The 27,500-nt window shown below is 39.7% G+C and overlaps 1 protein-coding gene across 6 annotated transcripts; it reads right to left on the bottom strand.

Annotated features, from left to right (window-relative positions):
• Positions 1 to 9,266: 9,266 nt before the first annotated feature.
• Positions 9,267 to 26,045, bottom strand: uckl1b (uridine-cytidine kinase 1-like 1b). Of its 6 annotated transcripts, none has more exons than XM_085393254.1 (15): positions 25,933 to 26,045; positions 20,633 to 20,826; positions 18,616 to 18,722; positions 17,351 to 17,521; positions 16,906 to 16,977; positions 15,940 to 16,129; positions 15,768 to 15,829; positions 13,369 to 13,388; positions 12,548 to 12,646; positions 12,332 to 12,425; positions 11,760 to 11,822; positions 11,485 to 11,607; positions 11,149 to 11,256; positions 10,896 to 11,052; positions 9,267 to 10,775 (listed from the first exon to the last, which is right to left on the bottom strand). In XM_085393254.1, exons 1-15 carry the CDS (start codon positions 26,004 to 26,006, stop codon positions 10,696 to 10,698), a joined length of 1,614 nt encoding a protein of 537 aa, XP_085249380.1. In that variant the 5' UTR covers positions 26,007 to 26,045; the 3' UTR covers positions 9,267 to 10,695. The 6 variants fall into 6 exon arrangements, with proteins under 6 accessions (XP_085249380.1, XP_085249381.1, XP_085249382.1 ...); XM_085393255.1 differs by lacking the exon at positions 13,369 to 13,388 and adding an exon at positions 14,489 to 14,505; XM_085393256.1 differs by lacking the exon at positions 25,933 to 26,045 and adding an exon at positions 23,262 to 25,873.
• Positions 26,046 to 27,500: the final 1,455 nt, after the last annotated feature.

Consider the following 27,500-nt stretch of genomic DNA (forward strand, 5'->3'; position numbering starts at 1 on the left):
CTCCTTCATAGGCCGTTCTGGTAGCGCACTCACATTTGCGCATGTCACACATCTACCTGGATAACAGGAACATTTATTTTCTTATCACTAACATGTAGCAAAATAAACAACTTCACATTCCTAAAAGCTCCAAATGTGTGCCAGGATAACTGGCACACATTTTGTTTGTACCCTAGGATCATTGGCTAATCCACGCGACCCTGTCTTGAGGATGATTTCCTGTTCAAAATCCAGTTTAGTCCTTTGAAAGAGGAAACACAGGGCTCAACAAATGAAAATCTTTACTACTACTGCTGCACAGACACTGAGAAATATTCTGTGCTGAAAAGGGATTGCTAGGCAGGTTTGTCTCCCAGTGCCCCTACTGTAGGTTTTCTCATGAGAAGCATTTTCACATGTTTTCACACAAATCAAAGATGGTGGATTTCTGTTTCAGTTTCACTGCTGTACAAGGATCAGCTGTACTTTTCTTTATAATGAGTTAAAACGGCTGCTCTGAAAAGGCCTCTTGTGCTTTTGCAGACAGAGAAGTTGCCCAGTGGTGGTATTTGTTGTAAAGGAAATGAATAATGGACCCAAAGCAATTCTTTTTTCTTTCTTTCTTTCTTTTTTTTGGTGCTGCACATACACTGAATTTAAATTCTTGAAAGATAATAATGCAGTCAGCGTGGTCGGGTTGGTAGTCCATGTATGCAACCAGTAAATGAATGTTTCTGTGATACGTGGCTCTTCAGACATCAACGTTGTGCATCGTGATGATTTGACCTTATTTAGCACTGCACTCCTGTAACATTGTTCAGTCATGATGTATGGGTTTGCAAACAGGATCAAAAACCTTGCAGCAGACTAAGAATTAGAATATCTATATATTTCTATTCCATACTGTTTTTTCCTTGTCAAATCTTGGCATCTACATTAGCTACTATGCAACTCATTTCTTGGCAGTTTGCTCAGAGATTTGGGTGTGATCTTTGGTTGGGCCTCCAGCCACTAGCCTCAAGTAGAGATGAAGAGCCAGCTCACCTCTTTCCACAACTGGCCACAACTGATACTGAGTCAAGGAGCATCACTTTAGGCTGTCCATAGCATGTTTTCTTTCTTCTTGTCCACACTGCACGTAGGCATGCAATCTACAGAAATAACCTCCCAAGATCTGTAAACACACCTCGGTGTGCAAATCGAAGCATTCCACCCCGTAAGATTTCATTCTGTGTAACCGTTTGATATAGGCTTAGGACCAGTGTTGCATGTTATTCTGCTGTAACTATAAAATAAATATAGGATGAAATTAGAACAAATTTGGTTGTCAGAATTGACAGGGGTTGCAGAGCACCAGCCATGTTTGTTCAGCTGTGAAAGACAGAATCAAAGTGTCTGCAGTGGCAGAAAGAACCTTGAATTTTGGAACTTTTTGTGAAAATTGCATCTTGATCTGAACGTGCAGTAGTCAAACATGGAATATGCCATCTTGATTTATTTTTTTTCCAGAAGGCTTTCTAATACCTCAGAGTGCTTGCTGTGGATTGCAATGGATCGGGAAAGATTCATTTTGGTCTCCGAGTGAAGAACAAACTGCTTCGAAATTGTCTGTAAAGATATTTATTGTAACTTAAACAGTAAAATCAAGTAAAATTCTGGAACCACTTATGTAAAATGACTAAATAGCGAGTTCTCCTCCAGGCACATATGAACACTACAGACTCTGCTGTCACTGCATGTAAATAATGAATTCAGATGATTTCAGTTAGATTGTACTCATATCTTGTGAATCTGAGTCTACATGCCCTTCATTGCATTTTAATATATGCTAGTAAAGCAAAGTGAGCACAAGAATAGCTGTGGGATGGCTTTGGCAGCCTATCATTATGTATATAGAATTTTTTCTTTAGCACAGTTCTTTCATATATATATAAAAAAAACACAGTAAGTGAATGTGGAGGCTTTGAGATGCACGTCTTTTCTTTATGCTCACATAAGCTTTTACATTTATTGTCTCTCTATCAAGTGAAATCGATACATATTGCCGACGCTGAGTACTACCATGCTGTAGAAATGTTTATGACCATGAGCAACATTCCTCCTTCTGTTGCTCTTTGTGTACCTCCATCCTGTCTCCTACAGCCTCAGTTCTGGCTCTCCATCCCTCCCTCCTCTCTTCTCATCCCTACTGCCTCCTTCTTGGTTTCTCACACACATGCACGCACACACACCCACAAACACACACGCACACACACACACACTCTCTCCCTTTCTTCAGCCTCCTCACAGTCCAGATGGCCTAACTGCCCCCACACTCACTCCCCCACATACACTCAGTCCACCATGCGCTCCACCCCACTCCTCCTCTCCCCCTACGGGAACAGCACTCCCTTTCAAGGAATAGACCCCCCCCCCCCCCCCCCCCCCCCAAAGAAAAAACAACACCACTACCATTGTTCATAATATATACACACACCTCTCTCTCCCCACACACATACTCTTCCACACTGTCCCTCCACAGACCACAGGCTTATATACGCCCACACAGACACACATACACACACACTGACACAGAAGATCTCGTCCACAATTCTCCTCTTCTGCAGCATAATGACTGATGGGAGCATAGTAGGAATGCTGCTGCTGTAGGTGTGATAAGGTGACATAAAGTGAAATAGATCAGAACATGACTGTGCTTTGTTGTGGTTGTTTTATTGGTGTCATAAATCCCATAAAACAGATCATTTCATCTCTTTTGATAATGGCGAGTGTTGGAGAATCAGCTCACCGACATCTTTCATCGGTGACTCAGCTGTTGCTAAGCACAGACGGGATCTTTAGAATGCCTTTCAACAAGCTGGTTGTGCGTCTTGTTTGTGTGGTTAGATCACGAGCACAGACCTACCTGCAGAACCACAGTGGCTCAAACAGAAGCGTGCCTACGTACGTTCATCCTAAATCATCTTCATGACAATTAACTGGTCCGGGGTCAGAGGCGGACCAGGCCAGGGAAGCGCAGAGATGGTTGCCAGGGTAGAGTCGAGTTCAAGAGCAGGGAGAGGTATAAGGGAAGAGGGCTATTGTTGGAGAGTGTGCGTGCGTGTGTGTTCATTGGCCAGGGAATGAAGGATAAAGAGGGGAGAGTTGTGGATGTTTTCTAGGGCCTGCTATGGTGGTGTGTGGGGGTGTAGGCCAGAGGAGGAGGGTGTGGTTAACGGTTCTAGCACTCACAGGAAGCCGTGAGGCAGGGAAAGGGGAAGTGAACCACCCCCACACTGTTCCAAGGTTGTGGCCGTGCTCTCCTCGAGGTCGGAACTAACTGACCTCAGCTTACAACTCCCACCACACCTTTAAACTCTTTAACACACATACACTCACACACACTCACACGCAGAGATGCCCGCAAGATTGGTAGATGATGCACGGTCGCGTACTTTTATACATAATGATTGATTGTTGAACTACATGCCAGTGTTGTGACTGTGCGTTCTACGTTCTGTGGTTGTTGTTTGGGTTTTTTTTTTTTTACAATGTAGCAAAACACTTAGCCAGCATTTTTATAAATAATTATATTCATAATTGTGTTTTACATCCACGTTGCTGGAGAAAATTGCTGTAAGTAGGATCACAATGGTGATGTATGACATTTGGCTCTGCAGCTGCAGAGCCGATGATCATCAAAGTATTGCCAGCCATTTTCCAAAGCCTACTACAGGTTACTAGATTGACTACCTCCTACACGATGCACACAATTAAGCACAATGAACGCACAGAAAAATATGGAAACCATCTAGCGATACACTGAAAATTAATTGTTAGAGGCAATCAATCATAAACATTCATTTGCTTCGTCTATTAAAGAAAAGTTACGCACAGTATAGTTAATGGGAACTTATTAGAATAAGTTTTAAAATAGGTGCCTAAAATGTTAGACACATTGTTATAAATCCACTCTGCATGACTTGATTTGGTCACGAGTCTTATGAGAAGATTAAATTTAATGAGATCATATAAAAAATGTAATTTTCATTGTCGATTTTCATCGCAAGGTTAAGTGTATTTTTGAAAAAATACATTATTATAGATTTGAAATCTTTCTTATCATTTTATATACTTTTTATGCAACTATAAATTAACAGGAAATGTGTTTTACTTTATTTTTTGCCCTATACTTTCATGACACGAGCTGACCTAAACCCCTCCTCTGACCCTCAGAGTTCACTGTGTGCCAGCCAGCTCGTCTCACACTTGGCCACCATCTTCTGGCTTTTCATTCCATACACACATTCATTTCCAGCCAAATGACCACCAGCAACATGGCTCAAACTCTTCAACTCTGGTCGGCTGACTCACAGACAGAATGCTGTGGGGGAACACAGGTTAAAGCTAGGCGAGCCAGCAGGAAAACACACACGCACATCCACACACACTCAAAGAATTTTTTCACTAAGGTTATGATTGAATTAAACATTTATTAATAATTCAAATCAACAAAGCCAATTTTACAAAATACAGACAACAAACATAAACACGTTCTCACCTTCAAGATTAATATATGTGTCAGCGTTTGCCAGAGTGACCCTTGTCATCACCAGTGTTCATAGCGTTACCTTGGTGACCGCATTTAATCTCCCCAGAGACTTCTATCCCAATCTGACCCTTAACCCGGATGAAAGGAATGTCAGTGAGGTCACACACTCCTCCAGTCCATTTTGTACATGACCATTTGCCTCTGAAGGGATGCTTGCAGAATCAGTATTCAGGGATAATAAAATCTTGCATTTTGCATATTGTCCAGATACATTTACTGCAAAACTCTTCTCTCCTATCCCGCCAATTTATTGGCAGTTTGCGTTAAATAAGATTTTAAAACCACCTCCTCGCAAAAATCATGAGAAGCCCCGAAAAACAAAAGAATTCTGCTGCTCTTTAATGAAAGTAAAATTGCCAAAAATACAGATTTTAAAAAGGCACATCAATTTTAATACATCATTGTACGTGAGGAATTTTTCACGCTTGTATTCTGATTTCAATTATAGGTTTTTTTCCCTATAGGTTTTAGATCAAATTACTTATTCATTTCAGTAAATCAGAAGATTATAAAACTATGAAGGCGAGTACATGGTACTGTACATAACTCACAAGAAATACATTTAATGTGGTCATTTTTAAAAGATGTGTGTCCTGCGTCTAAAATATCCTCAGTGCAATTTCCCATTAAAAATATTTTTAAGAAATCTTATTTTATTCAAAGTTTTAGAAATGTGCAAAAAAACAAATGAGACATCTCAAGGGAGCAATCTTACAAGCTGAGTGGAGAACGATCTAAAAAATTGGGGAGTTTATTGAATTATAGATTATTAAATTGGGGTACTACATCTGTAGTAAACACGCTGGAAATGATACAGTGAGTAAATATCTTAACTAATTTAAGAGAAATAAATCCTTTTTAAAGACTTACATATTTCACTGACAGTTTCCAAGTCCAGTTACAACTAATTCATTTTATTTGGGCATGTTTAGTTTAAAATATTACAATATTTTTTTTATATTGTTGATCGATTACCGTTTCGGTTAAGATTCTGCTTTAAGCAAGATGATTCAGAACGTGCTGAACTACATTTGTGTGCCAAACAGGCAAATAAACTATTGAGTTGGTGCACTGATTTGTCTTCAGGGATATTAGCCACTTTACTCACTGTATCGATTATATAAATCAAAATCAAAGAAAAGGGAACAGTTAGATATTTTTTGTAAAACAGTAATAAATATAATTCTACTTTAGTTACAGATTCAAAGTGTTTTTAATGTTTTTCTACAGAATTGATGACAAAAAATATTAATAATGCAAAAAAGGTAAGTGCGGCCTAATTTTTTTTTATGAGCTTGTGCAACCCATTTACAATATGCAGGCATCACTTACACTTTGAATATAATTCTCAAGTTTTTTAAAGCATCTTTTACATTTCTCAGCCATGCATTCTCTTTAAAAAAATCGGAGACAACTTGAACGTTAACAGAGATGTCAAGTCGTCGAACAAGAGGAAGATTTTTTGCTTTATCGGAGCAAACAAGATTCTAGATCATTCTGGATCATCAGAGGTGGATTTTTCTTCAGTATTTTAGAAGAGAAAGCACATGCGCTTACATTATTAATAATAAAACATGCTGAGAGTATATTTTACTTTGGGTCTAATGCTATTTGACCATATTTGAAAAAAGTGTTTGTCCTCAACATTTAAAGAGCAACAACTACTTCATGAAGACATTAAAACAGAATTACTGAATAGGAACATTTAGATTTGATTAAAATTATCATTCTTAATACAATTTCCACAAGAAGCAACAGCCTCTGGTTTTTGGTTACTGTGTACATTGCTCCCTCTACTGGTTAATAATTACTGAAAGAAGCTGTTGTATTCTGTAACTCAACATTAAATATTATGACAATATATTTCTGTTTGAGGAAAAGTGACCTGTCAAACCATCTTTAATATAGCTCATAATGAACTTAGTAAGGGGTTTCTTTGCTGTTAGATTGCAATATTCCCGTTGAGTTAAGAAAACACGAAGGATCTTTGTGTTTTTCAGTTTTTAGCCATGCAATAAAGAGACATAAAGCTTGTGATTGTCAGCGTCCTCAGCAGGTAATTCAAAATCTTGATGCGGGAACCAAATTCCAGCACGGTCCAGGAAGGTTTGGGCTCTTTTTGGTGTTCCTTCTCATACTTTGCTGAGGCGAGTTAGCATTTCATGGGCTGACGAACCTGAGATTGAGCCTATAATCACCATTCTCAGGTTGGACAGTCCTTGAAAGGACTACTCAAGATTTAAAGCGGGACCGGATGTGTTGTTCAGGCCGCTCTGCGAGCCGCCGCATGCAGAGTCCACGCTGAAGGCAAATGTGTACAAAAATAAAATTACTTGACAAAGAAAAGATGAGAATGTGTCTATGATAACACTCCACATGTGATTACACATCTGGAAATATACACCTGTTGATGGATATTCTAGTGAGCTGTTTTTCCATAATTCGGAGGCACAAATATCTACTGTATGACCTCGTGGTGGAGAGCTGAAATCATATTTTGCAGCAATAATATTTTGACCACCAACATTTCAAATTGCTCTGAACTAAATATCACCCAAAGGTAGTTTTTTTTTTTTCTAAAGCTAAACATAAGAATTTCAGTACAGCAGGTTTATTGATTGGATTCCATTTTGTGGTGTTGTTCTTATTTCCTGCAGGATTATTAAATACATATGAAATAAAATCAAAAAGCAACTCCAAAAGCAAAACCAAACAAAGATCTAATTGAAAATCTAAAAAGTAAATCATTTGTTAGCCACCTGTATAGTTAAAGGGTGTGATTTTGGCGCCACAGGCAACCACCCAGCGAGACTAAAACTGAGAAATTAAAAAACGCTTGAAAAGCTATTAATGGAAACAGCGTCACATTAAGTTTATTGAGGTTACACAATTTAATTCCTGTTCTTGTGATCTATATATGTTATTGTGTTTAAAGCAGCGACGCATACAGCGATTCATCATAGCTCATTTCGGTAGAATACAAGTTTTTAACCTGATGGCAAACACTGCCACAGTGAAAAGCATTCAAACAACATATCTGCCTCACATTTGTGCCATTTTTCTCAGTCAGAAACTCCAGCCATAGATTAACACCACATCTGGCCCCTGTTGTTAGCTAACTTGCACTAAAACCACTCAGAGAGCAATTAAACACTCAGGCAACGGAGCTTAATGCACAAACTAAAACTCATACTAAAAACAACTAAATCACCCTGGCCTGACTTTATGAGGACAGTCCAGTCTCTTAGAATTTTTACTCTCATGATAAACTATGCAGATGGAGAGTGGAGGGGAAGACACACACACACACACAGAGCGAGAGAGTGAAAGGAGAAGGAGGGAGCGAAAGGGAAAGACAATACTTTACCCTCTTCAACAGACTAATCTAAACCCTCTTCACATGATTCAGAAATACTTCGTCGTCTGAATTATTCATCCTCTACTCTCCGCATTAAGCTACTGCTCTGTGCTGGCCTACTCACACCATCTCTTCAACATTTACAACCCAGACGCACTCTCTGCCAGATAACACTTTAACCAAACAAATAACAACCATGAAAAAAACACGGTTCCTTTCCACGATTTCTCAAGCGTAATTACAACAACTTTGGAAAGTCTCATTGTGTGGAAGAGCTTTCATAGTCTCCTCTGTGCAGTCCTTACCCACATGGCAGACTCCTCAGACCCAGTCAAGCAAGACAGGGAGGCAAGCTTCATCTTCATTCAAAGTCAAGACCAAAAGAAGGCACACAGGAAGAGAGCACAGCAACCTGGAGTTAGAAGCTGGTGACATGAGGATGAAAAAGAAACACAGGTCGCTGAGTTTTAACGGCCACCCCTGCTGTCTCTACCAAGCTGTGACCTCATCATGCTCTGTACTACCAATGGGGATGCAACTCACACACGCACAGACGCACACATAGACACACTACCTTCCTGTTTGTCAGTGCTGGTGGTAAACTTTCCACTGACATCTTCATTCAGAGGACCAATCTGAAGTTTTCAAGCATTTAGTCACGTGGAATAAAACACATCTGTGCCGATTTTTTTAAATACACTTGTCATCATCATGATCAAGCAGCAGAAAGGACCAGATTGTTTCAAATTTAAACCAGTTTAGCACATTAGCTCATTTCAGAGCCTACTTAACCTTTGCTGAAAACCTTTAAAATCGGCTGATATTTTGAAGAACCAAACAAGTATACAAATGTTGCTGCTCAGCTTCTTGATATTTGTATCTCTTGCATGTCTTTTGACTGTCCTCCTGCCTTCTAAAAAAAAGAAAGAAAGAAAACACGATGCTTCATGTGTGTTGATATCTGCCCAAGAGGCTGCTGATTTGTAATTGTCCATCAGCCTCATGAAATGCACGTCAATCACACTTTACTGCGGCTGACATCTTGACAGCTGTCAGAGTGATAATTATGGAAAGTGATGGAAGATATCAAGGTTACTTTCCATGAGAAGAGGACAACCACAATATCCTTCCTGTTCATTGAGTGTAGGTAATGTGTCTCTCGTTCTCGAAATGTGTTGATAAAGGTAGAAATATTCACCCTGCTTTATGTTTTTTGCAGGTGTATTTTAATCAGCCAGAGTGGAGAATATTTTCAGATAAGTCGTGGGAGCTGGCAGAATACTAGATTCTGAAATTCACATTTCGCATAAATAAACTGTGAGCAGTTTAAAAGTTGTATTGCACTTTTATTCAATATTTAAAAAAAGCAAAACAAAACCAAACAAAGTCCCAAAAAGAATTAAAATCAAAACATGCAGATGAGTAAAACCCAATGAGGCTACATAACACAATCGGTTCATACCCGTGCACATTTAATGTACATTAACACACAATTAATATTTAAAGGTGAACTTGCTGCGTATGTGACAGAACAGATTTACAGTTTCAGTGCAATGTTTTTGTTTTTTCCTTTGTCGTTTTATGAATCCTTTCCTGAAAAAAGCAAATAACTGTGAAAAAATAGAAAATGTTGTTAAACTGAACACTGTGTAATGGTAATTATGGCCCGGTTTATAATATCAGAAGTTTATAGACAACTTTCCTCAAATATCCCGGACTCGTATACCCGCAAGGATGAAGCGAAGCGCCTCGTGTTTGGCAAACTAAAGCATCATTTTCAGCAAACAGTAAGGAAATGTTAAACAGGCAACGGCATTGACAGATCTCATTCATTTTTAGCGTGACAGTTTAAAGATGAGGCACTATCAGGACTCTTTGTGACCTTTGGATATTTTGAGTTCATATGTCCACAAAAGCCGTTTTTGAACAAACAATCTGATGGGCTGCTGAAAAAAATGAAATAATGGAGGGATAAATTGGGATCTGAGGGACTAAAATAAACACTTCACATAAATGAAGATGACCCATTTTCACTGCAACAAAAAGACGTACGAGTTGCTCGCTGACTGGTCAGGACTATCCATAGTAAAAAAATATGCAAATGAGCGACATTCTGCATAAATACGCACCACAAGTACGCACTTAAAGCCGTATAATGAAAAATGCTTTTCAACATCCTTTTCAACTGGTTAGGTCAGCATCCACAGAGAAGGAAAAGAGTGAACCAGTGAGCTAAAAAAAAAAGAGAGAGACAAAAAAAAATACACCTACACATTTTCCGATTGAATGGTCCTTCAGAAAGTGCTCATGGCGATGGAAGTTGAGCAACATGAGTTCATGTTCTGATTTTACTTTTGTGAAAGTTGTGAGGAAGGTGCGTGGTAAAAAATAACCTTAAAAAGTTTACTTCTTTTTTTCTTTCTTTTCCTTTTATGTCACATGCAATTTCACATTCAGTTGTGTCGTCCACAGTTTAAGGCTAGAAAAATCTTTTCAGAACATTTCTGCAGAAATCGATAGAGATTGTCACAATTTAAGTGCTAAAACGCTCTGACCTTATTACATTCTGTACAAATAAAAATATATTTAACACAAATTTAAATAACATTATTTAAAAAAAACCAAACAGATACAAATAAGCAACATTTTTCTTCTCTTTAGTCTTTTTTTTTCAACAGCAGCCATACGGGGGCAAATGGTATGTCTTCATATCGTCCAGGAGCACAGCCCTGACTCTCAAAAAGTAAGTCAACTGACAGCAATTGATTTAGTAACTGGGCTCATCCATGTCTTCATCACTCCAGTCAGGCGGTGCGTCTGTTCCAAAATACCGATCTCCAAAGTTTCCTAAAAAACAACAATAAACGACATCGATAAAAAATATAAATACAGTGCTACAATGCTTATTTTTACATTTCAATGACTTTAAAACTGTCCTGTCCTTCCTGCTTCCTCAGCATTGCTCACCTATTCCAGGTATGATGTGAAAGAGATCGTTGACTTTCTTGTCGACAGCCGTGGTGATGATTTTGACCTGCGGGAACGCGTAAGCAACAGAATGGACTCCCATTTCAGCCATGAGCAAAGAAACCAGCAGGATCTTGTCCTCTTGAACATCATGATCCTGAAATTGAAAACACAACTGTGAAAAATGATCTACATGTGCAATTCATTTGCACAGGAGGCATTGGCATTGTTGTGAACAACTGGGTGCACCCACCAGCAGGACTCGCACGGCCATCATGGCAGCAGCTCCAGTGGACACAGTGCAGTCCATTAGAATCACGTGGTCCTCACTGATGTCTTTCGGTAGACGAAGATAATGGAGCTAAAATTGTGCACAGACAGGATGTGGGTTCACGCTAAAATGTGACACATATGACCTACAGCTATATATATACATATAGAAAACCTCTAATATTACAAACAACTGCTTCATGGCAAACTAGGCCAAAGGAGGTTACTGTGAAAATGTGTAAATGTAAAAACTCATATAACCAAAATTGTTTTTGGTTATAGGTTTTTGACAGCATGTGGCATTAATGTGGTTTATTACCTCTGGCTCTCCAGTGTCCTGGTTGGTCTGGATGAGGATCTTGCCGATGCGGACGTCTTTGCATACGGCCCTCAGAGCCGGCTCCATGGTCTCCCCGGCTCTCAGGATGGACACCCCTGTGATCTAAAGCAAAACAAAGAGGGGTACAAAAATTAAGCAGAGGTTAATTGCATCAATTTAGTTTCGAGACAAAACTCTTCAGAATGTTTTTCTTTTTTTCTCAATTAAAAATAACGCACAGAGAATATAGCAGGAAGCAAATGGAGTTCACTCACCCTCTTTCCGTGGAAAGTCTTGCCTTCGTAATCCTCTCCCTGGGGGGTCTGCACTATGTGGACCTGAGGTAATATTAAAAATCATAAGAGCTTTAGAACGATGCTATAGTCTACCACAGTAAGGAAAATATACTGTGACAAGCTACAGTGAATGCTGAATTGTCGGTCACGTGCATTTGTGAAATGCACACTGAATGTTGCGATAAAGATATGGAAACTTTCCACTGTGGTGACTTGATAAGTTTCCATACTCATGTGGCAGGCCAATACACTATGTCTATCTGATTTTCTTTGTTGAAGACAGATGGGGAGATTCTTTTTTCCATTTATCAGTGCCTTTTCAGATTTTTCCCCATTTCAGGGCCACACACTGTAGCACGGTCTCCGTGTGTGACTTGTCAGCATCTTTCTATTGAGTGGTTATCTCATGCTTTCTTTCTCCTACACCTCTCTCTATCTGTGGTAGTTTTCCAATTGTTTAAATGCCCTCCTTGGTATAAAGAACGTAACTTAATTAAGAAAGAGTGTAATACAATACTTGAATTGAACCGTTTTGTGTTTGTGTTTGGGACCTGTGAGGGGAGGAAGGAGAGGGCTCGCTCAATCAGCAGCCGCATCAACCTCTTAGAGTAAAAGATGAACTCATCGCGACTGGTCTCCTTGTTTCTAGATGTGATGGTCGAGAAAAGAAGGATCGAAGGTTTATTCGGCAGCTTTCCACCGTCCAGGTTTCCATGAAAACAAATGCAGTTATTAACGGAACAACAATGTGCTTTCTTAGCTTTTACCTGATGATGGTGTGCATGCCCCTGACTTGAGGTGTGCTCTCCAGAACGCTGAGGGTCTGGGGGAGGGGTTGGGCCTGGTGTGCAGAAGCCAGGGCTGCCCTGTAACCACGGCAACAAATAGTAGCGCGGGGGTGGTACACGCCGAGAGCAGCGGAAAAGAGAAAAGATGGACAGACGCATGAGTGCAACACGTGAAAGCCAGTGCAATTAAGACTGCTCTGCACGCATGTGTACAGTATGTGCAAGGTCATACACACACACACACGTGCACATACACACTTTAACACACACACAGACCTGTGTGTGCATGCAAAAACAGATAAATAAATAACACAAAAAAACCCCACACAAATAATTTTTCAATAGCAGTTAGAGTAAAGTTGATAATGGCAGTGTACCCACAGTAATGGGAGTGCTTGGGAAGAAACACACACACAAAATTGCAGCGCACACAGGGCCAGTTTTGAGTATTTCAGTGGAAAATAACAACACCACAGAGACCGTGATAATGGAAAAATAGATTAATTTGAAAATTATAATTATACAGATACAAATAAAAGATTTAAATGTGCAATATAAACACATGCATAATTAGTTTCCCATGGTAGGGCTGCACTTCTAATATTTCCCCATGTTTGCATGAATAAATATTAGTTCTGAATGCCTTGTTAGCCTCGCTCTACCTTGGACTTGAGGGGAATAGACACGCTTTTACAAATTCTCAGTGATGCAGTGTTGTTCACACTAGACTGACTGCAATGCCACTGAGATACACATTAGCCAGATGCAAAGAAAAGAGAAATCATAGCATGTCTGCTCACATATCCCAGCGAAGTTTCCTCTATGGGGAGGGACACAGATAAACAAAAAAACAAACCAAAAAAAAAACAACAACAGATAAGAGGAAGAAAAATGAGAAAAGACATAAAATCAGGTGGATGAAAAGATTATCGAGAACAGTGAAAAGTGTGACAGCCAGAATTGCAAATGTCAAAAGTCCTTGAACTAAATGACATCAAAATTTAATAGTAATAATAATAATAATAATAATAATAATAATAATAATAATAATAATGCAATGAGAAAAAGAAACCAACCAAGTGTTAGCTCCGATTTTGATATCTGTACCCATGCATCCCTTGCGTGTATGCGTGGGAGGTGCACAAACTATCGTGTGGCTGTCACTCTTACACTGTGTAGAACAGTAGAAGTTGGTATTTCAGCTCACAGGCCCCAGCACATCCTGTGTCTAAAGACAGACACCAAGCTCACTTCCTCTCTCTCTCTGTCTCAGATACTGTGGCCGACATTCAATGGAAAAACTCAGCGCTTTGTAGTAGGGTATTGGAAACTTTTTCTGTGGCTGAGGTATGCGATAGTCAACAATAGCTGTAGCAAGAGCTTCCTCTCTCTCTCGTTTTCAGTTGTAGTCACTCTCTCTCTTATTCTTGCTGCTGCTGAAAGGAGGGGTCAGTGACTTGACTCATTGGTGTATTTTTAGACACAGAAGGCAGGAAGAGTGTGAGTTGTCATTTCTTTAAAAGGTAGAGAGAAGGAAAACCAACACCTTTACACTGAATGCTGGCTGCACTACACCACTTTCAAACTTCTTATCAGAGTGCAGCTTTTAAATGTTGACAGCAGTTTTCGCACATTTTGATCCACTTCTTCTTATTCTGAGGTGGTGTGGACCGAGTCTTAACCGTGTATTATGTCCCCACTGACAGAGCACTAATTAGCCATATTTGGTTAGCTACAAGATACAAGAATGCCGCCTGGTGACGTGTCATGGCAGCCAGCACGTCGGTGGAAGGTAGAGGTTGGTTTTGCTCTCTTCTGATTTGACATTTATTCTCGCTCTCCCAGTAAAAAAGCTGGTGCAGCAGGGGAACTGGGCAGATGTTGAGGAGAGAACGATATAAAGGATAAAGGCCACTCTACCTGACGCTGAGTTCCCGCTGCAAGCAATGGAGGGATTTGGTGATGAGGGGGAGAGAGTGAGAGAGCAGTCCATCAGCAGCATATGTGTTTCAGTGTGTGTATGTTGTGAGGGAACAAAGCAAACTGCACAGTAGGGCAAAGTGCTCCGACAGCCAAGAGCGTGCCTTTGGTGACTAGTGATTAGTGCATGTTGCACAGCTAATCCCAAAGTGCGTCTAACAGGCCATCAATCGACATTGTGTATGACAAGTATGAAGATAGGGTGTCTTATAAGGCTGTGTGACTAATGCTGCATAATTATGTATTAGGATGTAATGTTTCCACTGTGATTACATTTATTCCTAAACTAAATGCCTGGAGATTAGTTTGGTTTGAATTAATGCAGGACAAATAACCACAGCAAGAGGTTAATATGGTTAAAACACTGAAACCTATTTCTGTCAGCAAGCTCCACCTGACATATTTTCTTTATTTGAGGAAGCTACTTTCAGCTGCTCCCTTATTCACAAGGGGTCACCACAGTGGGGAGCTCTGCATTAGCCGGATGTCCTTCCCCAAAGGGATTTGAGTCTCCTCCAAGGGTCTAACCAGGGATTGTTTGTTTGTGTAAATCACTAAACCACACATATATGCCATATTTAAAGGGCTATATTCATATTCATTCTTCTTCTCAAGTATGAAATGATAAGAAAACAGAAACAGAAGCTCTGTTTTCATAGAGCACATTTCAGAAAACATCATTTAGCCTTCTTGCTTTAAGTGCTTTGGCAGTAAATTCAGAAAATGACTAATAATTAAACACTTTTTAAAATCTTGTCAAGTTTTTTGAGTGTTCAAATAAACACATAAGAGAAGAAAAAAGTAGAAGATAAAAAAACAAAGCAATTTAAAATTTATGTTCTCTGAACCAAATAACTACAGTTTGTTACTGTTACTAGGAAAGTTAGCAAAACCAAAACCAGTTTAGAACAGTTTTTTCCATTGAGTGTTAATGATTAAACCTTTCCCCAAAGCACTTACAGACATTCAGCCTCAGTAAAGTTTCTTTCCACTAGAGGGGGTGATCTGCCTTGAAATTACAGGCACATACTGAAGGGGAGCCTGCACATACACCCTCTTATGAATGCAATAACATAACTAGATGTACTGACCCGGAGGCCATCAAGAAAAAGGACAAATGAAAGGTTATAATTCTCCCCCCAAATTAACTATTTAAGTGGCATGACAGATTTTCTGCGTGTGTATTTATATTTATGTCTGTAAGCATGACCTCACTTACCTCCTCCAACTGACTGTGAACATGCTGTACGATCAAGTCGATTGCCACCATGTTGCCACCTCCTGACCGGAAAAAAAAGAAAGCATAAAAATGAGGCTTTAATTTTAAATCTTTTTAGGATTGTTGCTGCTATACTGAACATGTACATGAAAGTATGTTGGTATATACTCACCACGTGGCACCACGATATCAGCCAGTCGCATGGTAGGCTCAATGTATTGTTCAAAAGCTGGCTTAACAAACTTGTTATACTGCTTGATGACCCCCTCGATATCTCGGCCCCTTTCTGTAATGTCCCTCCTCAATCGGCGCACCAGGCGGATGTCAGAGTCTGTGTCCACAAAGATCTTCATGTCCAGCAACTGGAAAAACAAGTTGATTAGATCAACACAAAGTAATATAAGACACATTCACAAACAGATGACATGAAAATAGCGAGCTTAAAATACCAAACTGTATTCAAATTTGTATTTTTAAAGGGTTATTGTGAAAGCCTGCAAGAAATTCTAGAAAAAAATTGAATGAATGAATGAAAGATCTGAAAGCAAAAAATATTTCCTGCAACGTCAATGTAAGTATAGATGAAAAATGAATGAATATTAGATAACTAATGAAAATGTTTGCTTCTCTTTTGCTTACAATGACTTCTGATTTTAACAGACCTTTAAAGGAAAAAACTCATTAACTTTACTGTGTTGCAGTTGATACTGCAGTTATTCAGAACCATTACGTCTTTTAAATCGATGACACTTAACAGTTGAAAAACAAACCTGTCAGCGCCCTCAAGTGGACAAACTATGTACTGCAGATATTTTTTTCTTATCTTTAAATCAATATTCACTTCTCTGCACATATTCGCTGACACACAGTGCATACAAACATATCAGGCTTTTCAATCTATTTACTTATCTTGGGCTATCATGCATATGCTGAATCTATTTTAAAAACCTGCAAATCTTGTCTATGTACACAACATGGGAAAAATAAACAGCTACCTCTTGTTTAATAAAGACCTCTTACACCACTTGTATGTGTTTTCTAAGAGTGTTTTTTTTTATTAGGTAATACATATTTTTGACAACAAAGCTGACAGTAGGACCTTGTATTGGTTTGTTCAGGGCTAATGACCTTCTCTTACCTGCAACAGTTCTTTATCTGCAAAGGCCATGATTCCCTCAAAGATGATAACACTGGCTCCATAAACTGTTTTCTGGGGCAGAGACATGTACATGTAATAACACAATACAATTTACATACCAAAAATGAGAACGAGGGCATTAAAGCACTACACATTAAGTGTGCATGTATTCCAACAATCGTTGTAAGCTCTCAAACTGACTTGCCTCACTAATGTGTGAATGTCTGTGTGTGATAGGATAAAGAGAAGTAGACAGATATCACAATAGCGATCTGTCGGAGACCATCTGGAGATGTACAGCTTTACAATGCAGCTAAATCTATAGAAAAGAGGATTAAAACCTTCTTCGGTAAACAAAAAGGAGGGATTATATGCAAAAATGACACGCTACTTAATAACTTAAAAATACAAAGCCAAATGTTTGGGTCTGTGCATTCATCCTTACCCAGTCCTTTTGTCTCCCGTGAGTTGTAAAGTCATACACAGGGATTTTCACGCTCTTGCCCTGTTTGAGTTTGCGCAAGGTGTGTGTCAGCAAATCAAAGTCAAAGGCATCTGGGTGGTCAAAGTTATAGTCGTTACTGGCAGCCATTGCCTGCTGCTCTGGGGACAGGACCTGAGGATTGCCATGATACTGAAGTTAGAGTATGTCACCACTGCATGCTGCTTTTCAATGCTACAAGATTTCCTGAGAAAATGGCATGAACACATAATAATATTTGCATATCAAAAGAAAAATCTCTTAGTCAACTAACATTACACACGTGTTTTGCAGTACAACAAATGATGCATTCACAAATAATAACGCAAAAACATTTTGGCACAGATCGCTGATCGAGAGCAGAGAAGTTTGGGGACCTAAATTTAGGAGGACATCATGTGCCACAGTGACGTCCGTACGAGGTGGTATGTGCACGCACGTATCTGTCCTTTGGGTGGTTGAACATTAAAAACCCAGTCCTGGTATTTGGCAGTTAATGAACAGCAACACTCCCTTCTCAAATGAACTGGTAACATATTTATGTAATAAACCAATGTTATACTGGAAAAAAAGCAAAATATAAAAATGCATAGATTAACTGAAAATAAATGGCAATCTTTTGTAAAATGTGGTGAGCAGACCACCACTTGCTGAGGGCTACAGCGGCACTGGTCACTGGTAAATCCCTCCAACTCTGCACAGTCTGATCTGCCGCTGTCAGATTTTGACAGGATTACACAACTAGAGAGTGGGTGGAGGTGTAGAGGGGGCAAGAATGATGGCTCTTGCTACACTGTTCACTACATCTCTTTTTCTCTCCCCCTAACACCCATCACTGTGTTTTCATCCTTGTTTTCAGCACTGCCTCCTTATATTTTATCTACTCTGTTTCTTCTCTCTCTCTAATCAAAACCTCTTTTTCTCATTTTCCCTCTGGGATCCAAAGGAAATGTTTCCTTTTCTCTTTCACCCTGTTTCCTGCACTCAGGCTCGCTTTTCTTTAGCCTTCCTTTAGGCCCCTGGGTGGTTAACAGCCATTCAAGACAAAAGTGATAAGAACAGAGTTTCTTGGACCTATCACATGTCTTATTTATAACTCTAAACACTTATTTAGACATGCAGCAACATTTAAAAATTCAGATAACTTTTAACAACTTCACAGATACAGTGACAAATGTATCACTGCATGCAAAAGGACATATACGGTTTTGTAGACACCACAGAAATACCTTGTAAAAAGAGTCCATTGAGAGTAGTACAACCCAGGGTACATCTAAAGCTTCTATGATTTTCCTTGCTACAGTTGTCTTTCCTGAAGCGCTGCCACCACACAGGCCTGAAATTAAAAATTGACAAACAGCCATTGAGTAATAACTTCCTTCCAGTTAAATTACAAAAACAAAAGAATTTAGGCAAGTTGACATGGTCAAGATGATCTGCAGACGTTTAAAAAGTTCATCAGAATTGGGAAGAAAGTTGAAATGACTAATAGGTATGGTTTTACTGTAATTATTTCACAAACTGCTTATCTACTGGGATTTTCCCACACAACCATCTCTAGATTTTACAGAGGATGACCCAAAAATAGAAAATCTGATGCTACAGTTTCCAGGGGTCAACAAAACTGGAAAAAAGGAAATTGGAAAAACGTCTGCTGTGACGTTCAGATGGCAGAGTCAGAGGTTTTCAGAGCTTAAGGCTACCTTGGAGTGAATAAATGCGTGATGTTAGGGGAACTGTTGAATCTATTATCTGTTATGGTATCACTACATGGTTTGAAAACCTTTCTGTCAAGCTCAGATCCCAAATTCAAAATCTGATTCAAAGATAGTTAAAATTACTACGGACAAAAATGACATCCTTTATAATGATTATGAGTTGATGTCTTCAGGAAAAAGGTACAAAACTGTGAGTTGGAGTTACATTTTCTCTGTGAGTGTTTGCATATGTGTGTTATTTTACATGATGTGTTTCCCTCGCTTGTCCAAGGTAAATTTGTCCCCAGAGGACAATAGAGGCTAATCTAATCTAACCACCCTGCCTTCAGGGTGGTGTAATGATGTGGCGGATATTTTCTTGACAAACTTTGGACTCCTTAGTAGCGACTTGAGCAATGTTTAAATGCCACAGTCCAAGTATTGTTACTGACCATGTTCATGTGGTCACATTTTCCAGCAGGAAAATGTGCCGTGTTACAAATCTCAACTCATCTCAAAGTGGATCCTTAAGCATGACAAGGAGTTACTCAAATGGCCTCCACAGTCACAGATCAATGCAAGTGAGAAAACACCTTTGAGATGTGCAGCCAACAAATCTGCAGTAACTGTGTGATGCTGTCATGTCAATAAAAAAAACAAGCGCTTTGAGTGCTGAGGTAAAATAGCGCTATATAAGAATCAGTCTTGTTTCCAGTACTTTTTTCAATCTATGTCATGAATTAAGGCTGTTCTGAAGGCCAAAGGAGATCCAACCTGGTACCAGCAAGGTGGCCCTAATAAAGTGTTTGGTAAGTGTACCTTCACTTGGTGCAAACATGCTATCAGTAGTTTGACTAGTTTGGCAAGACTTGTTTGAGTGCATTGTGAGGTTGCTTTAGGCTATTTTAAAAAGGCATGCAGAAACAGAGCCAATAACATTCTTCAACATAAACGTTCTCTTTATTCCTATTTTTCACAAAGTCTCTCACACATTAGTTCAGCACTTCCTGATAGCAGGGCACACCCATCTTTAACATACTTGGATGGATCTGCTTTGCTCCATCCAGTGAGAAATTGTGAGTTAATGCCCTTTATCACTAGTATAGCAGGGCTTTCCTGTATTTAAAAACACTCTGCCAAAGAGGAAACTCTCCAGTTTGTGAAAAACAACTAATTTTAACCAATGCATCTCTAACTGGGCTTAGGTTTCTCAAGCTTTCTTCTTCATAAAATGGTCAAATACGCCAAGAAAATGCCTTACCTTACCTTAAATAAGGTAATGACAACTTTGTGCCACAACTATATGGGAAGAAATTATGCTAATGTGTGCATTCCCTGAGTTTTCTAAACATTAAAAATTTTCACTTATACAAAGTATAAGGTTAGTTTATAAACAATTATTCATTAGTTTCCTAAATTTAAAGGTACAATCCGAACATATTTATAATACTTTAGATGAAAACTCACCACTTAATCTAAGCTGGGGCTCTGACAGGTCATAGATCTTTATGATGTCTAAATGTCAAACACAGAAAGTCATTCTTCTTACCAATGACAAATGCCTCTTTGGACTGTGTTCCATGCTCGTTGTACCAGGGTGGGCGACCAGCAGTGTAGATTGTTCGTTTGGAGGTGCGTAGCAGAGGAGGCTCTGACTTACACTGGCTGGTTGACCTTTTCCTGGGCGAGAGGCCTGTGCTTACCGAGGGGAGGAGACGGTCGAGTGATCCCTCGCCACCTCCACTGCAGATGAGAAACATGACATTACTCTCTGGTACACAGGAAGCAACTTTCCTTCTTGTCACTGCATTTTTCTGGGTTTCATAAAACCTTTTGCGTAGCAGTATAACGCCAACATTCTCCATCATCACATCTTCTCCACCTGTATATAGTAAGACACACTGAACCCGAATGTGCTGTGTCATGATTTCAACTTCTAACATCGGTGAGCGTTCATGGAAAGGTAACGAGGTAAAACAACAGAATCAAGGCAATAACATACCAATGTAATATACAGGATCAGTCCCACTGAAATAGCAATCTCTTATTTGGTATAGCCTTGTTGTCCCCTTGTATCTAATGCCCGGTGACACATTAGACACACAGAGACAGACATTGTTTGTGGCATGTAACCATGCAATGGATGAACAGATTGACTAAAGAAAGGCGGCCCAGTTAGTTACCAACAAAACAGCAGTGTAGCATTTTCCCTCCTGTCACTGGTTAATTTTTCAACCTGTCAACTTTGTCCAGTCTTGTCCAGTGTAACTGCTGCAGGTACTAATGTACAGATGGTATAATATATTACATCTAAAGCTCCCCATAACCATAAGAGAATTATAGAGTCAAAGTGATGGATTGTGTTTTCATAGTCCATTGTATTTTACCAATTGAAAGGATCAGGTATCCGCCACTGGAAAGACAGCATGCTAGAAAAGCAGGTGGTTACAGTACCTAAAAACACCTACAGAACATGTTAGAAGTGGAGAAATGTTGATTCAACTAATCGAATAGTCCTGTGATCAGTTTTACGAGCGAAAAGATTGCTGCAAAAAGGCCCTCATAAACAAATGACAACAAGCCAATTCAAAACAGGTACAAGGTGCTTAGGCGAGCGAGGCATGGAGTGAATTTGCATTGACTTATTCAAACTACACCTGATGGTCTCTCATCTGTTCTGTAAGATAGAAGAAATTAAGAAAGAAATTTATGTAATACCCGTTGCAAGAGTTTTGTGTCTAAACTGCAAACAGCTGCACATATGGGCTACTCTTTCACTATTGTAAGTTACTTAACCTATAATGACTAAGTTTAATGTTGTGCCTTTACAAATCATTCGGCAGTTGTGAGTAACTGGAATTCAGAGCAGAGAAAAAACTTGGTACAAAGAACTGGTCGAGCAGATTGGTGAGCAACCTCTCTATTACTTCCTCTAAAACAACAGCCTCACTTCTCTTACATAACTCTATTTTGTCAGCGTCTCAAGAACCTGCTGTGCCGCTGACGTTTGATAAACAAAATATTGCTTTTTTAGGAAAATGCCACTCGATTAGCGAAGCAATCTAAAGTCGCTCAACGATTGCCGCCCACAATCATCATGAAAACAACTGCTGCGTTCATTGTTTAACAAATACAACGTAACATCTGTGTGCGGTATGCCTAACTGAGCAACAGTTGGAACACTTACTGCATTATCCGAGCCATCCACACTTCACCCAGTGAAGACTGTAAAAAGCCAGCGGCCATAACTATAGCGGCGTTTGTAATAAACAAGTCTTAGATCTTCCTCTGTTTTCCAGTCAACTGTCAGGCTCCACACAGTTATATAGGTCATATACCTGCCCAGGTGGACTGCCAGGAGCTCAGAAGAGGAGCAAACAAGAGAGAACAAAGATTTATCTTATCTCACCAGGGTCACCTGGTTAGAGGGAGCCAGGGAGCAGAGTGGGAGACTGCTGAGAGCGTGCGCAGGACATAGCTCACTGAAGTATGGTTATCAGTTAAAACCCAACTAGTGTGCAATAAAAGATTAGCTTAGCTGACTGTGCTGAATCATGTCCTTGTTCTGTGGTTACACTTACAGTACCCAGTGCTTCAAAACATTACATGAATGCACCTTTGTGATAAGAAGTTATAGTGTGGGGTACCTGAGAAGGCCCTTATGAAGCAGACATCTAAGCCTTATGGGCAGCAGATTGAAGGATAATATTAGCAGCAAATCAAGACGCAACGTCACATCTAATGTCAGTAAAGCGACATGTTTTTCTTTACTTTCTCCACAATGGCTCACACAAAGAGTAAATTAACACAACCTAGCTGCATAAAGTGACTACTGTTTCACATCAGCTTGTTCATTTGTCCAACAAGATTTCATAAAAAACGAGTATGTACAAGTACGTAACACTACTGTAATGTCAGTGTAAAATTCTCAGTTTAAAAAAAACTTTACGGTTCCTCACATCACGTTTGCACTTAGAAGGTGCCACATTTCCTAAAGTATGTAGACAAAAACCTAGAGGGTATAAACAAGTGAGCTTCAACTTGGAGTTGTCTTTCCTGTTTATCCAGACTTTTAAAAGCATTAGCTGTACACATTTTAAGGACATTTAAACTACAGACAGGAATAAAGTTGCCCAGGTCACCTAAGGAGTACATTAAAGGAAATAAAATGCACTTACCTGCCATCAGATCTTAGCGTCCAACAGCCAGATATTCTAGCTCCTGAGTAAGCTGGTAGAGTGTTCATAACTGGGAAGCTTCCAGTGTTTGTACTCCAAAAGTTGTGTTTTAATCCTATACTATTGTCAGCCGGTATACTCAGTGTACATATTCATATGCACTCAAACACACACTTAACAGCGCTCCTCTCTGGAGCATCACATCCAGAGAGGTGGCGACAGAAGGTGGTTAATATACATGGGAATCGGCTTGGATGAGAAACGAAACTTTAAACATTTGCTTAGCTTTCTATTTCTTCCATTCTCTCAACAGAGCGAGAGAGAAGGCACTGCAGCTTGGTAGAGGAGGCGCACTCAGTGTGAAACTACAGCACAGCATTTCCCTCCTCTTTCACTAACTCGCTGCTCCTCCCATTAGACGCCCAGCCAACAAACATAAGAGGATAACCTGCCCTCCAGATTATGTTCATTAGGGTGTATTAATAGCACCGGGTTAGAACCAGACCACACCACTCCTGGTACACACACGCACACACCCACATATATAAACACACACAGACACATGCCAAGCTTGGGTCATCTGTCTTTGGCAGTCAGTGTCGCAGTATGTGGCCGGAGGTGAAAGAGGAACCAGAAGAGAGTGACAAGAGAAGAAACAAACTAGAGGGTGGAAAAAACAACCCAAAACAAGACAAAACAAAGAAATAAATAACAAGAGTGCAGCGCAGTCACACAGCCAGCCATTATTCTCCTCTGATGTTGATGCAGTTGGCTGAATTCACAACAGAGACGCCTCAGGCTGTGTTGGGGAGGTGAAGAGAAATTGAAGGGGGTGCGGGGATGACAGAGGGGAAGGGTAGAGGGGAGCTGATGTGCTTTTACCCTGTGGGGACATACAGTGCCTCTGTGTGCCTTATACCGAGTCTAGAGATGTCAGCACCACAGCAAACACACACACACACGCTGAAGAGCAAAGTCCCCTCCCTGTTTTCACTCACAGTGAAGACTGGGGAATAAACAGCATGATGAAACCCAACACTACCACTGCTGCTCTATCAGCTGACGGTCTGGGGAACAGCCCTGGGAAACGCACACAGACACACACACACATGCACGCCATTCCACTCCTCCCTAGCCACAACTTGTACAGGCAAACAAATCATTATGCTCAGAGTTCAGAGGAGATGGACTAATTGCTTTTCAGTGCACAGAAAAACAATCAAGCAGCTTAGAGAAGCTACTAGCTATAATACAAAGCAACATGAAAGCTTTTCCAAATATTTTGGAACATGGATTCTGACCAGACTTCATTTCTCTTTATTCACTTTTTTATATTATACAGGGGACCAACAGGGGAAAGAGAATTGAGTGTTCTCCTCTAATCTGAACTGTAATGGTTTGGTAGTGTCACTGTCGCTTTAATCTTCATCGAGAGGACAGCTGCAGAGCAAGAAAGCCACATCGAAACAAGAAGCCTGAACTGGTTTCTATGCCAAACATTCAGCCATCTCGCTATGGCGACAGTGATGCACAGGAGGCTTACAAAGTCTCGGCTGCAATAACACTTAACCTAAAACTAATACTGTAAACACACTATAATATAAGCTAAACGTATTAGTAACAGCATGTAATGCTGACTTTACTTACTAATTTAAAAAAAAAGTCAAATATATTCAGTGATAAAGGGAGGTTGCAGTGCATAGAACCTTTGCCTTGCAGAGCTCTCGACTGGCCCGGTACTGCCTCAATTAACAGTTTATGGTGCCTCTGTGTTAGGTTATAGTTTAGTGACCAACTGAGTTCTGTCATACAACTATATTAATATCAGCGGTCATACATTTAATAATGTGAGTATAACTTTAAAGCCTGCGAGCCACTAAGGTTGACGTCTAGAAGAGCAGGAACTTCTCTGTTCCGGACACACCAATACAATACCGCCCTCTTGTGGAATAACGAGGTATTGAACATCTAAGGCAGACCAGCAGCTGACAAACAACTGGACCAAGTGCTTCAGCTTGAGTCTTAGTCACCTAACCCAAATGTTATTCTGTTCCGTTACCTTATATATCCCATAGGAAGATGACATTTGCCAGAAATACCCGCTTTACTCACGCCGCAGTACCTCCAGAAAACACCAAGGCGCGTGCTTTCCACCTCTGCTAAAAGAAAGCTCTCTTAGTCCACTTTCTCTGCTTTAAGCTAGCTCTCCAATTCTCTCTAGCGATTCCCATTACACGTTAAAATAGGTGAGCATGTTTCAGTTAACAGTGACTGCTTGGTAAAGACGTGTTTGATGTGATTTCTTCGCTTCCGAAGATTACAATGAAGTAAAGCTACGAGGCAACCTCGTGTAAAATAAGATGACAGATCGTAAAGCCAAAGAGAGGGAGAGAGAGTGGACAAAAAGAGAGACTCAAAAAGCAGGCCTCGGGTTTATTATATTTATAATAAACTAATAATTATACTGTAACTTCTAGACTGCTGTTACATTTATCAGGCGTATTATATATTAATTACTGTACCACTGGGACGTACAGTGTAACAGGTCGTGTTTCCGTAAAGATGCTTAACCCAACTGCCAGGATAAGATGAAAAAAAAAATGCATCCAGTAACGTCATAATAATGTACTATAATACCAAAGGTTTCCGAAGCAATCTACAAACTCTATACCTGTTCGATACAGAGGAAGTTTTCGCTTCGCTGTCCATCGTTGAGCGCCTGTCTTCCACGCTAACCACAGACATTTCTGCCCTGTTGACAATCAGGTGTTAAGAGCGCAGTCACAGCTGAGGCATCATGGGACTTGTATTTCTTCAGTGGAATCTCTTTCAGCTTCGCGGCTGCACTTGGACTTCAAGCCCCAGAATGCACGTGATCCGTTTTTTCTATTCACAATAAACAGCATGTACTTTTATTTTAAGCTTACAGGGCCTTTTACAGGCCACGTGTAGGTGGGAGTGGAGATGAATCTTTTTAGTCAGTTTTTAAATTTTAGTTTTGCTTCATAATCTCTCTCCAAATCTAAATAACTTTACAGTGCTGTGTCTTGAGCCACTCCTATGTCCTTATATTTTGCTTCCAAGAAACCAGACTTTCTGGTAATTTTTTAAAGCAGTCTTGAGCAATAGTTCTCTTAAAGTCTTTTAAATGATTTTCAGTCCAGTTCTTGTACCTTAACATTTTCAGAAGAATGTTATTTGTTTGTTAAACCACTTAACACTGACCTACTAATGGAAAACAAACAAACAAAACAACAAAAAACCACCTATATCAAGGAATGAACCAGTGTTGTGACAGCACTTTGTTCAGTGTCTGTTGTGTTTCAGTGCACAGTATAAATAAACTGGCTTGGCTTGACTTCTTTGAGAAATTAAAAGAAAGCTTTCCTAACAGAGTTCAGGCTGTGTTGGTGATTGAAGGTGGACATTCCAAGCTTTTTAGAGTTATTTTCACCTACACTATTTTCCAGGAATTTTTGTACGTTTCAATAAATCTCAGCCCCAAATTTCCAGTTTCCTAGCAAAATATAAAGAAGTGAGGGGTGGCTCAGTGAGGGGTTGTGCACAGTACTGTACAAATATATATTTCCTTTTTTTCATGAGCACAATTAGTGGCAACTAAGTGCAGCTTTAATAAACTATGAACAAGTGTGATAAAAGCCAGTATTAGATAAAATTGTAACCCTAATTATTCAGCTGCATTTAAAAAAACATTTATGCACTAAGGCAGGGGTGTCAAACTCAAATACACAGTGGGCCAAAATTCAAAATGGAACAAAGTCGCGGGCTAACGTTAATATTTATTGAAGAAAAAAATCTTCCTCCAGATATAAGAATGAGTCTTTATGGACTCAAACAAGTTTAGCTGAAAAACTGAATATGGAACAGCAAAGCTTAATACTAAACAATATATATATTAGCTGTATAATACCAGCAGGCCAGCTCTAATAGTAATTTGGTATGGCTTCGCGGGCCAAATGTAATTACGCTGCGGGCCAAATTTGGCCCGCGGGCCAGAGTTTGACACCTATGCACTAAGGGCTCCTTTTAATGTGTGATGTTGGTTTGAATATATATAGTCTATTGTCTGTACTTGGCTAAAAGGACTATTAATCTTATTTCACAGCCTTGTGTTTGTCAAAATATTCACCCTAATAAGTTTATTATATTCCACTGATTGTCTGTATATAACCATCTTCATCATCTTTACACAATCTACAATCCCATCAACTACATTGT

The sequence above is a fragment of the Rhamphochromis longiceps genome, linkage group LG20 (genome assembly GCF_057381845.1).
Source record: "Rhamphochromis longiceps isolate RC_006_pf linkage group LG20, R_longiceps_female_GT1.1, whole genome shotgun sequence".
Classification (NCBI taxonomy): domain Eukaryota; kingdom Metazoa; phylum Chordata; class Actinopteri; order Cichliformes; family Cichlidae; genus Rhamphochromis; species Rhamphochromis longiceps.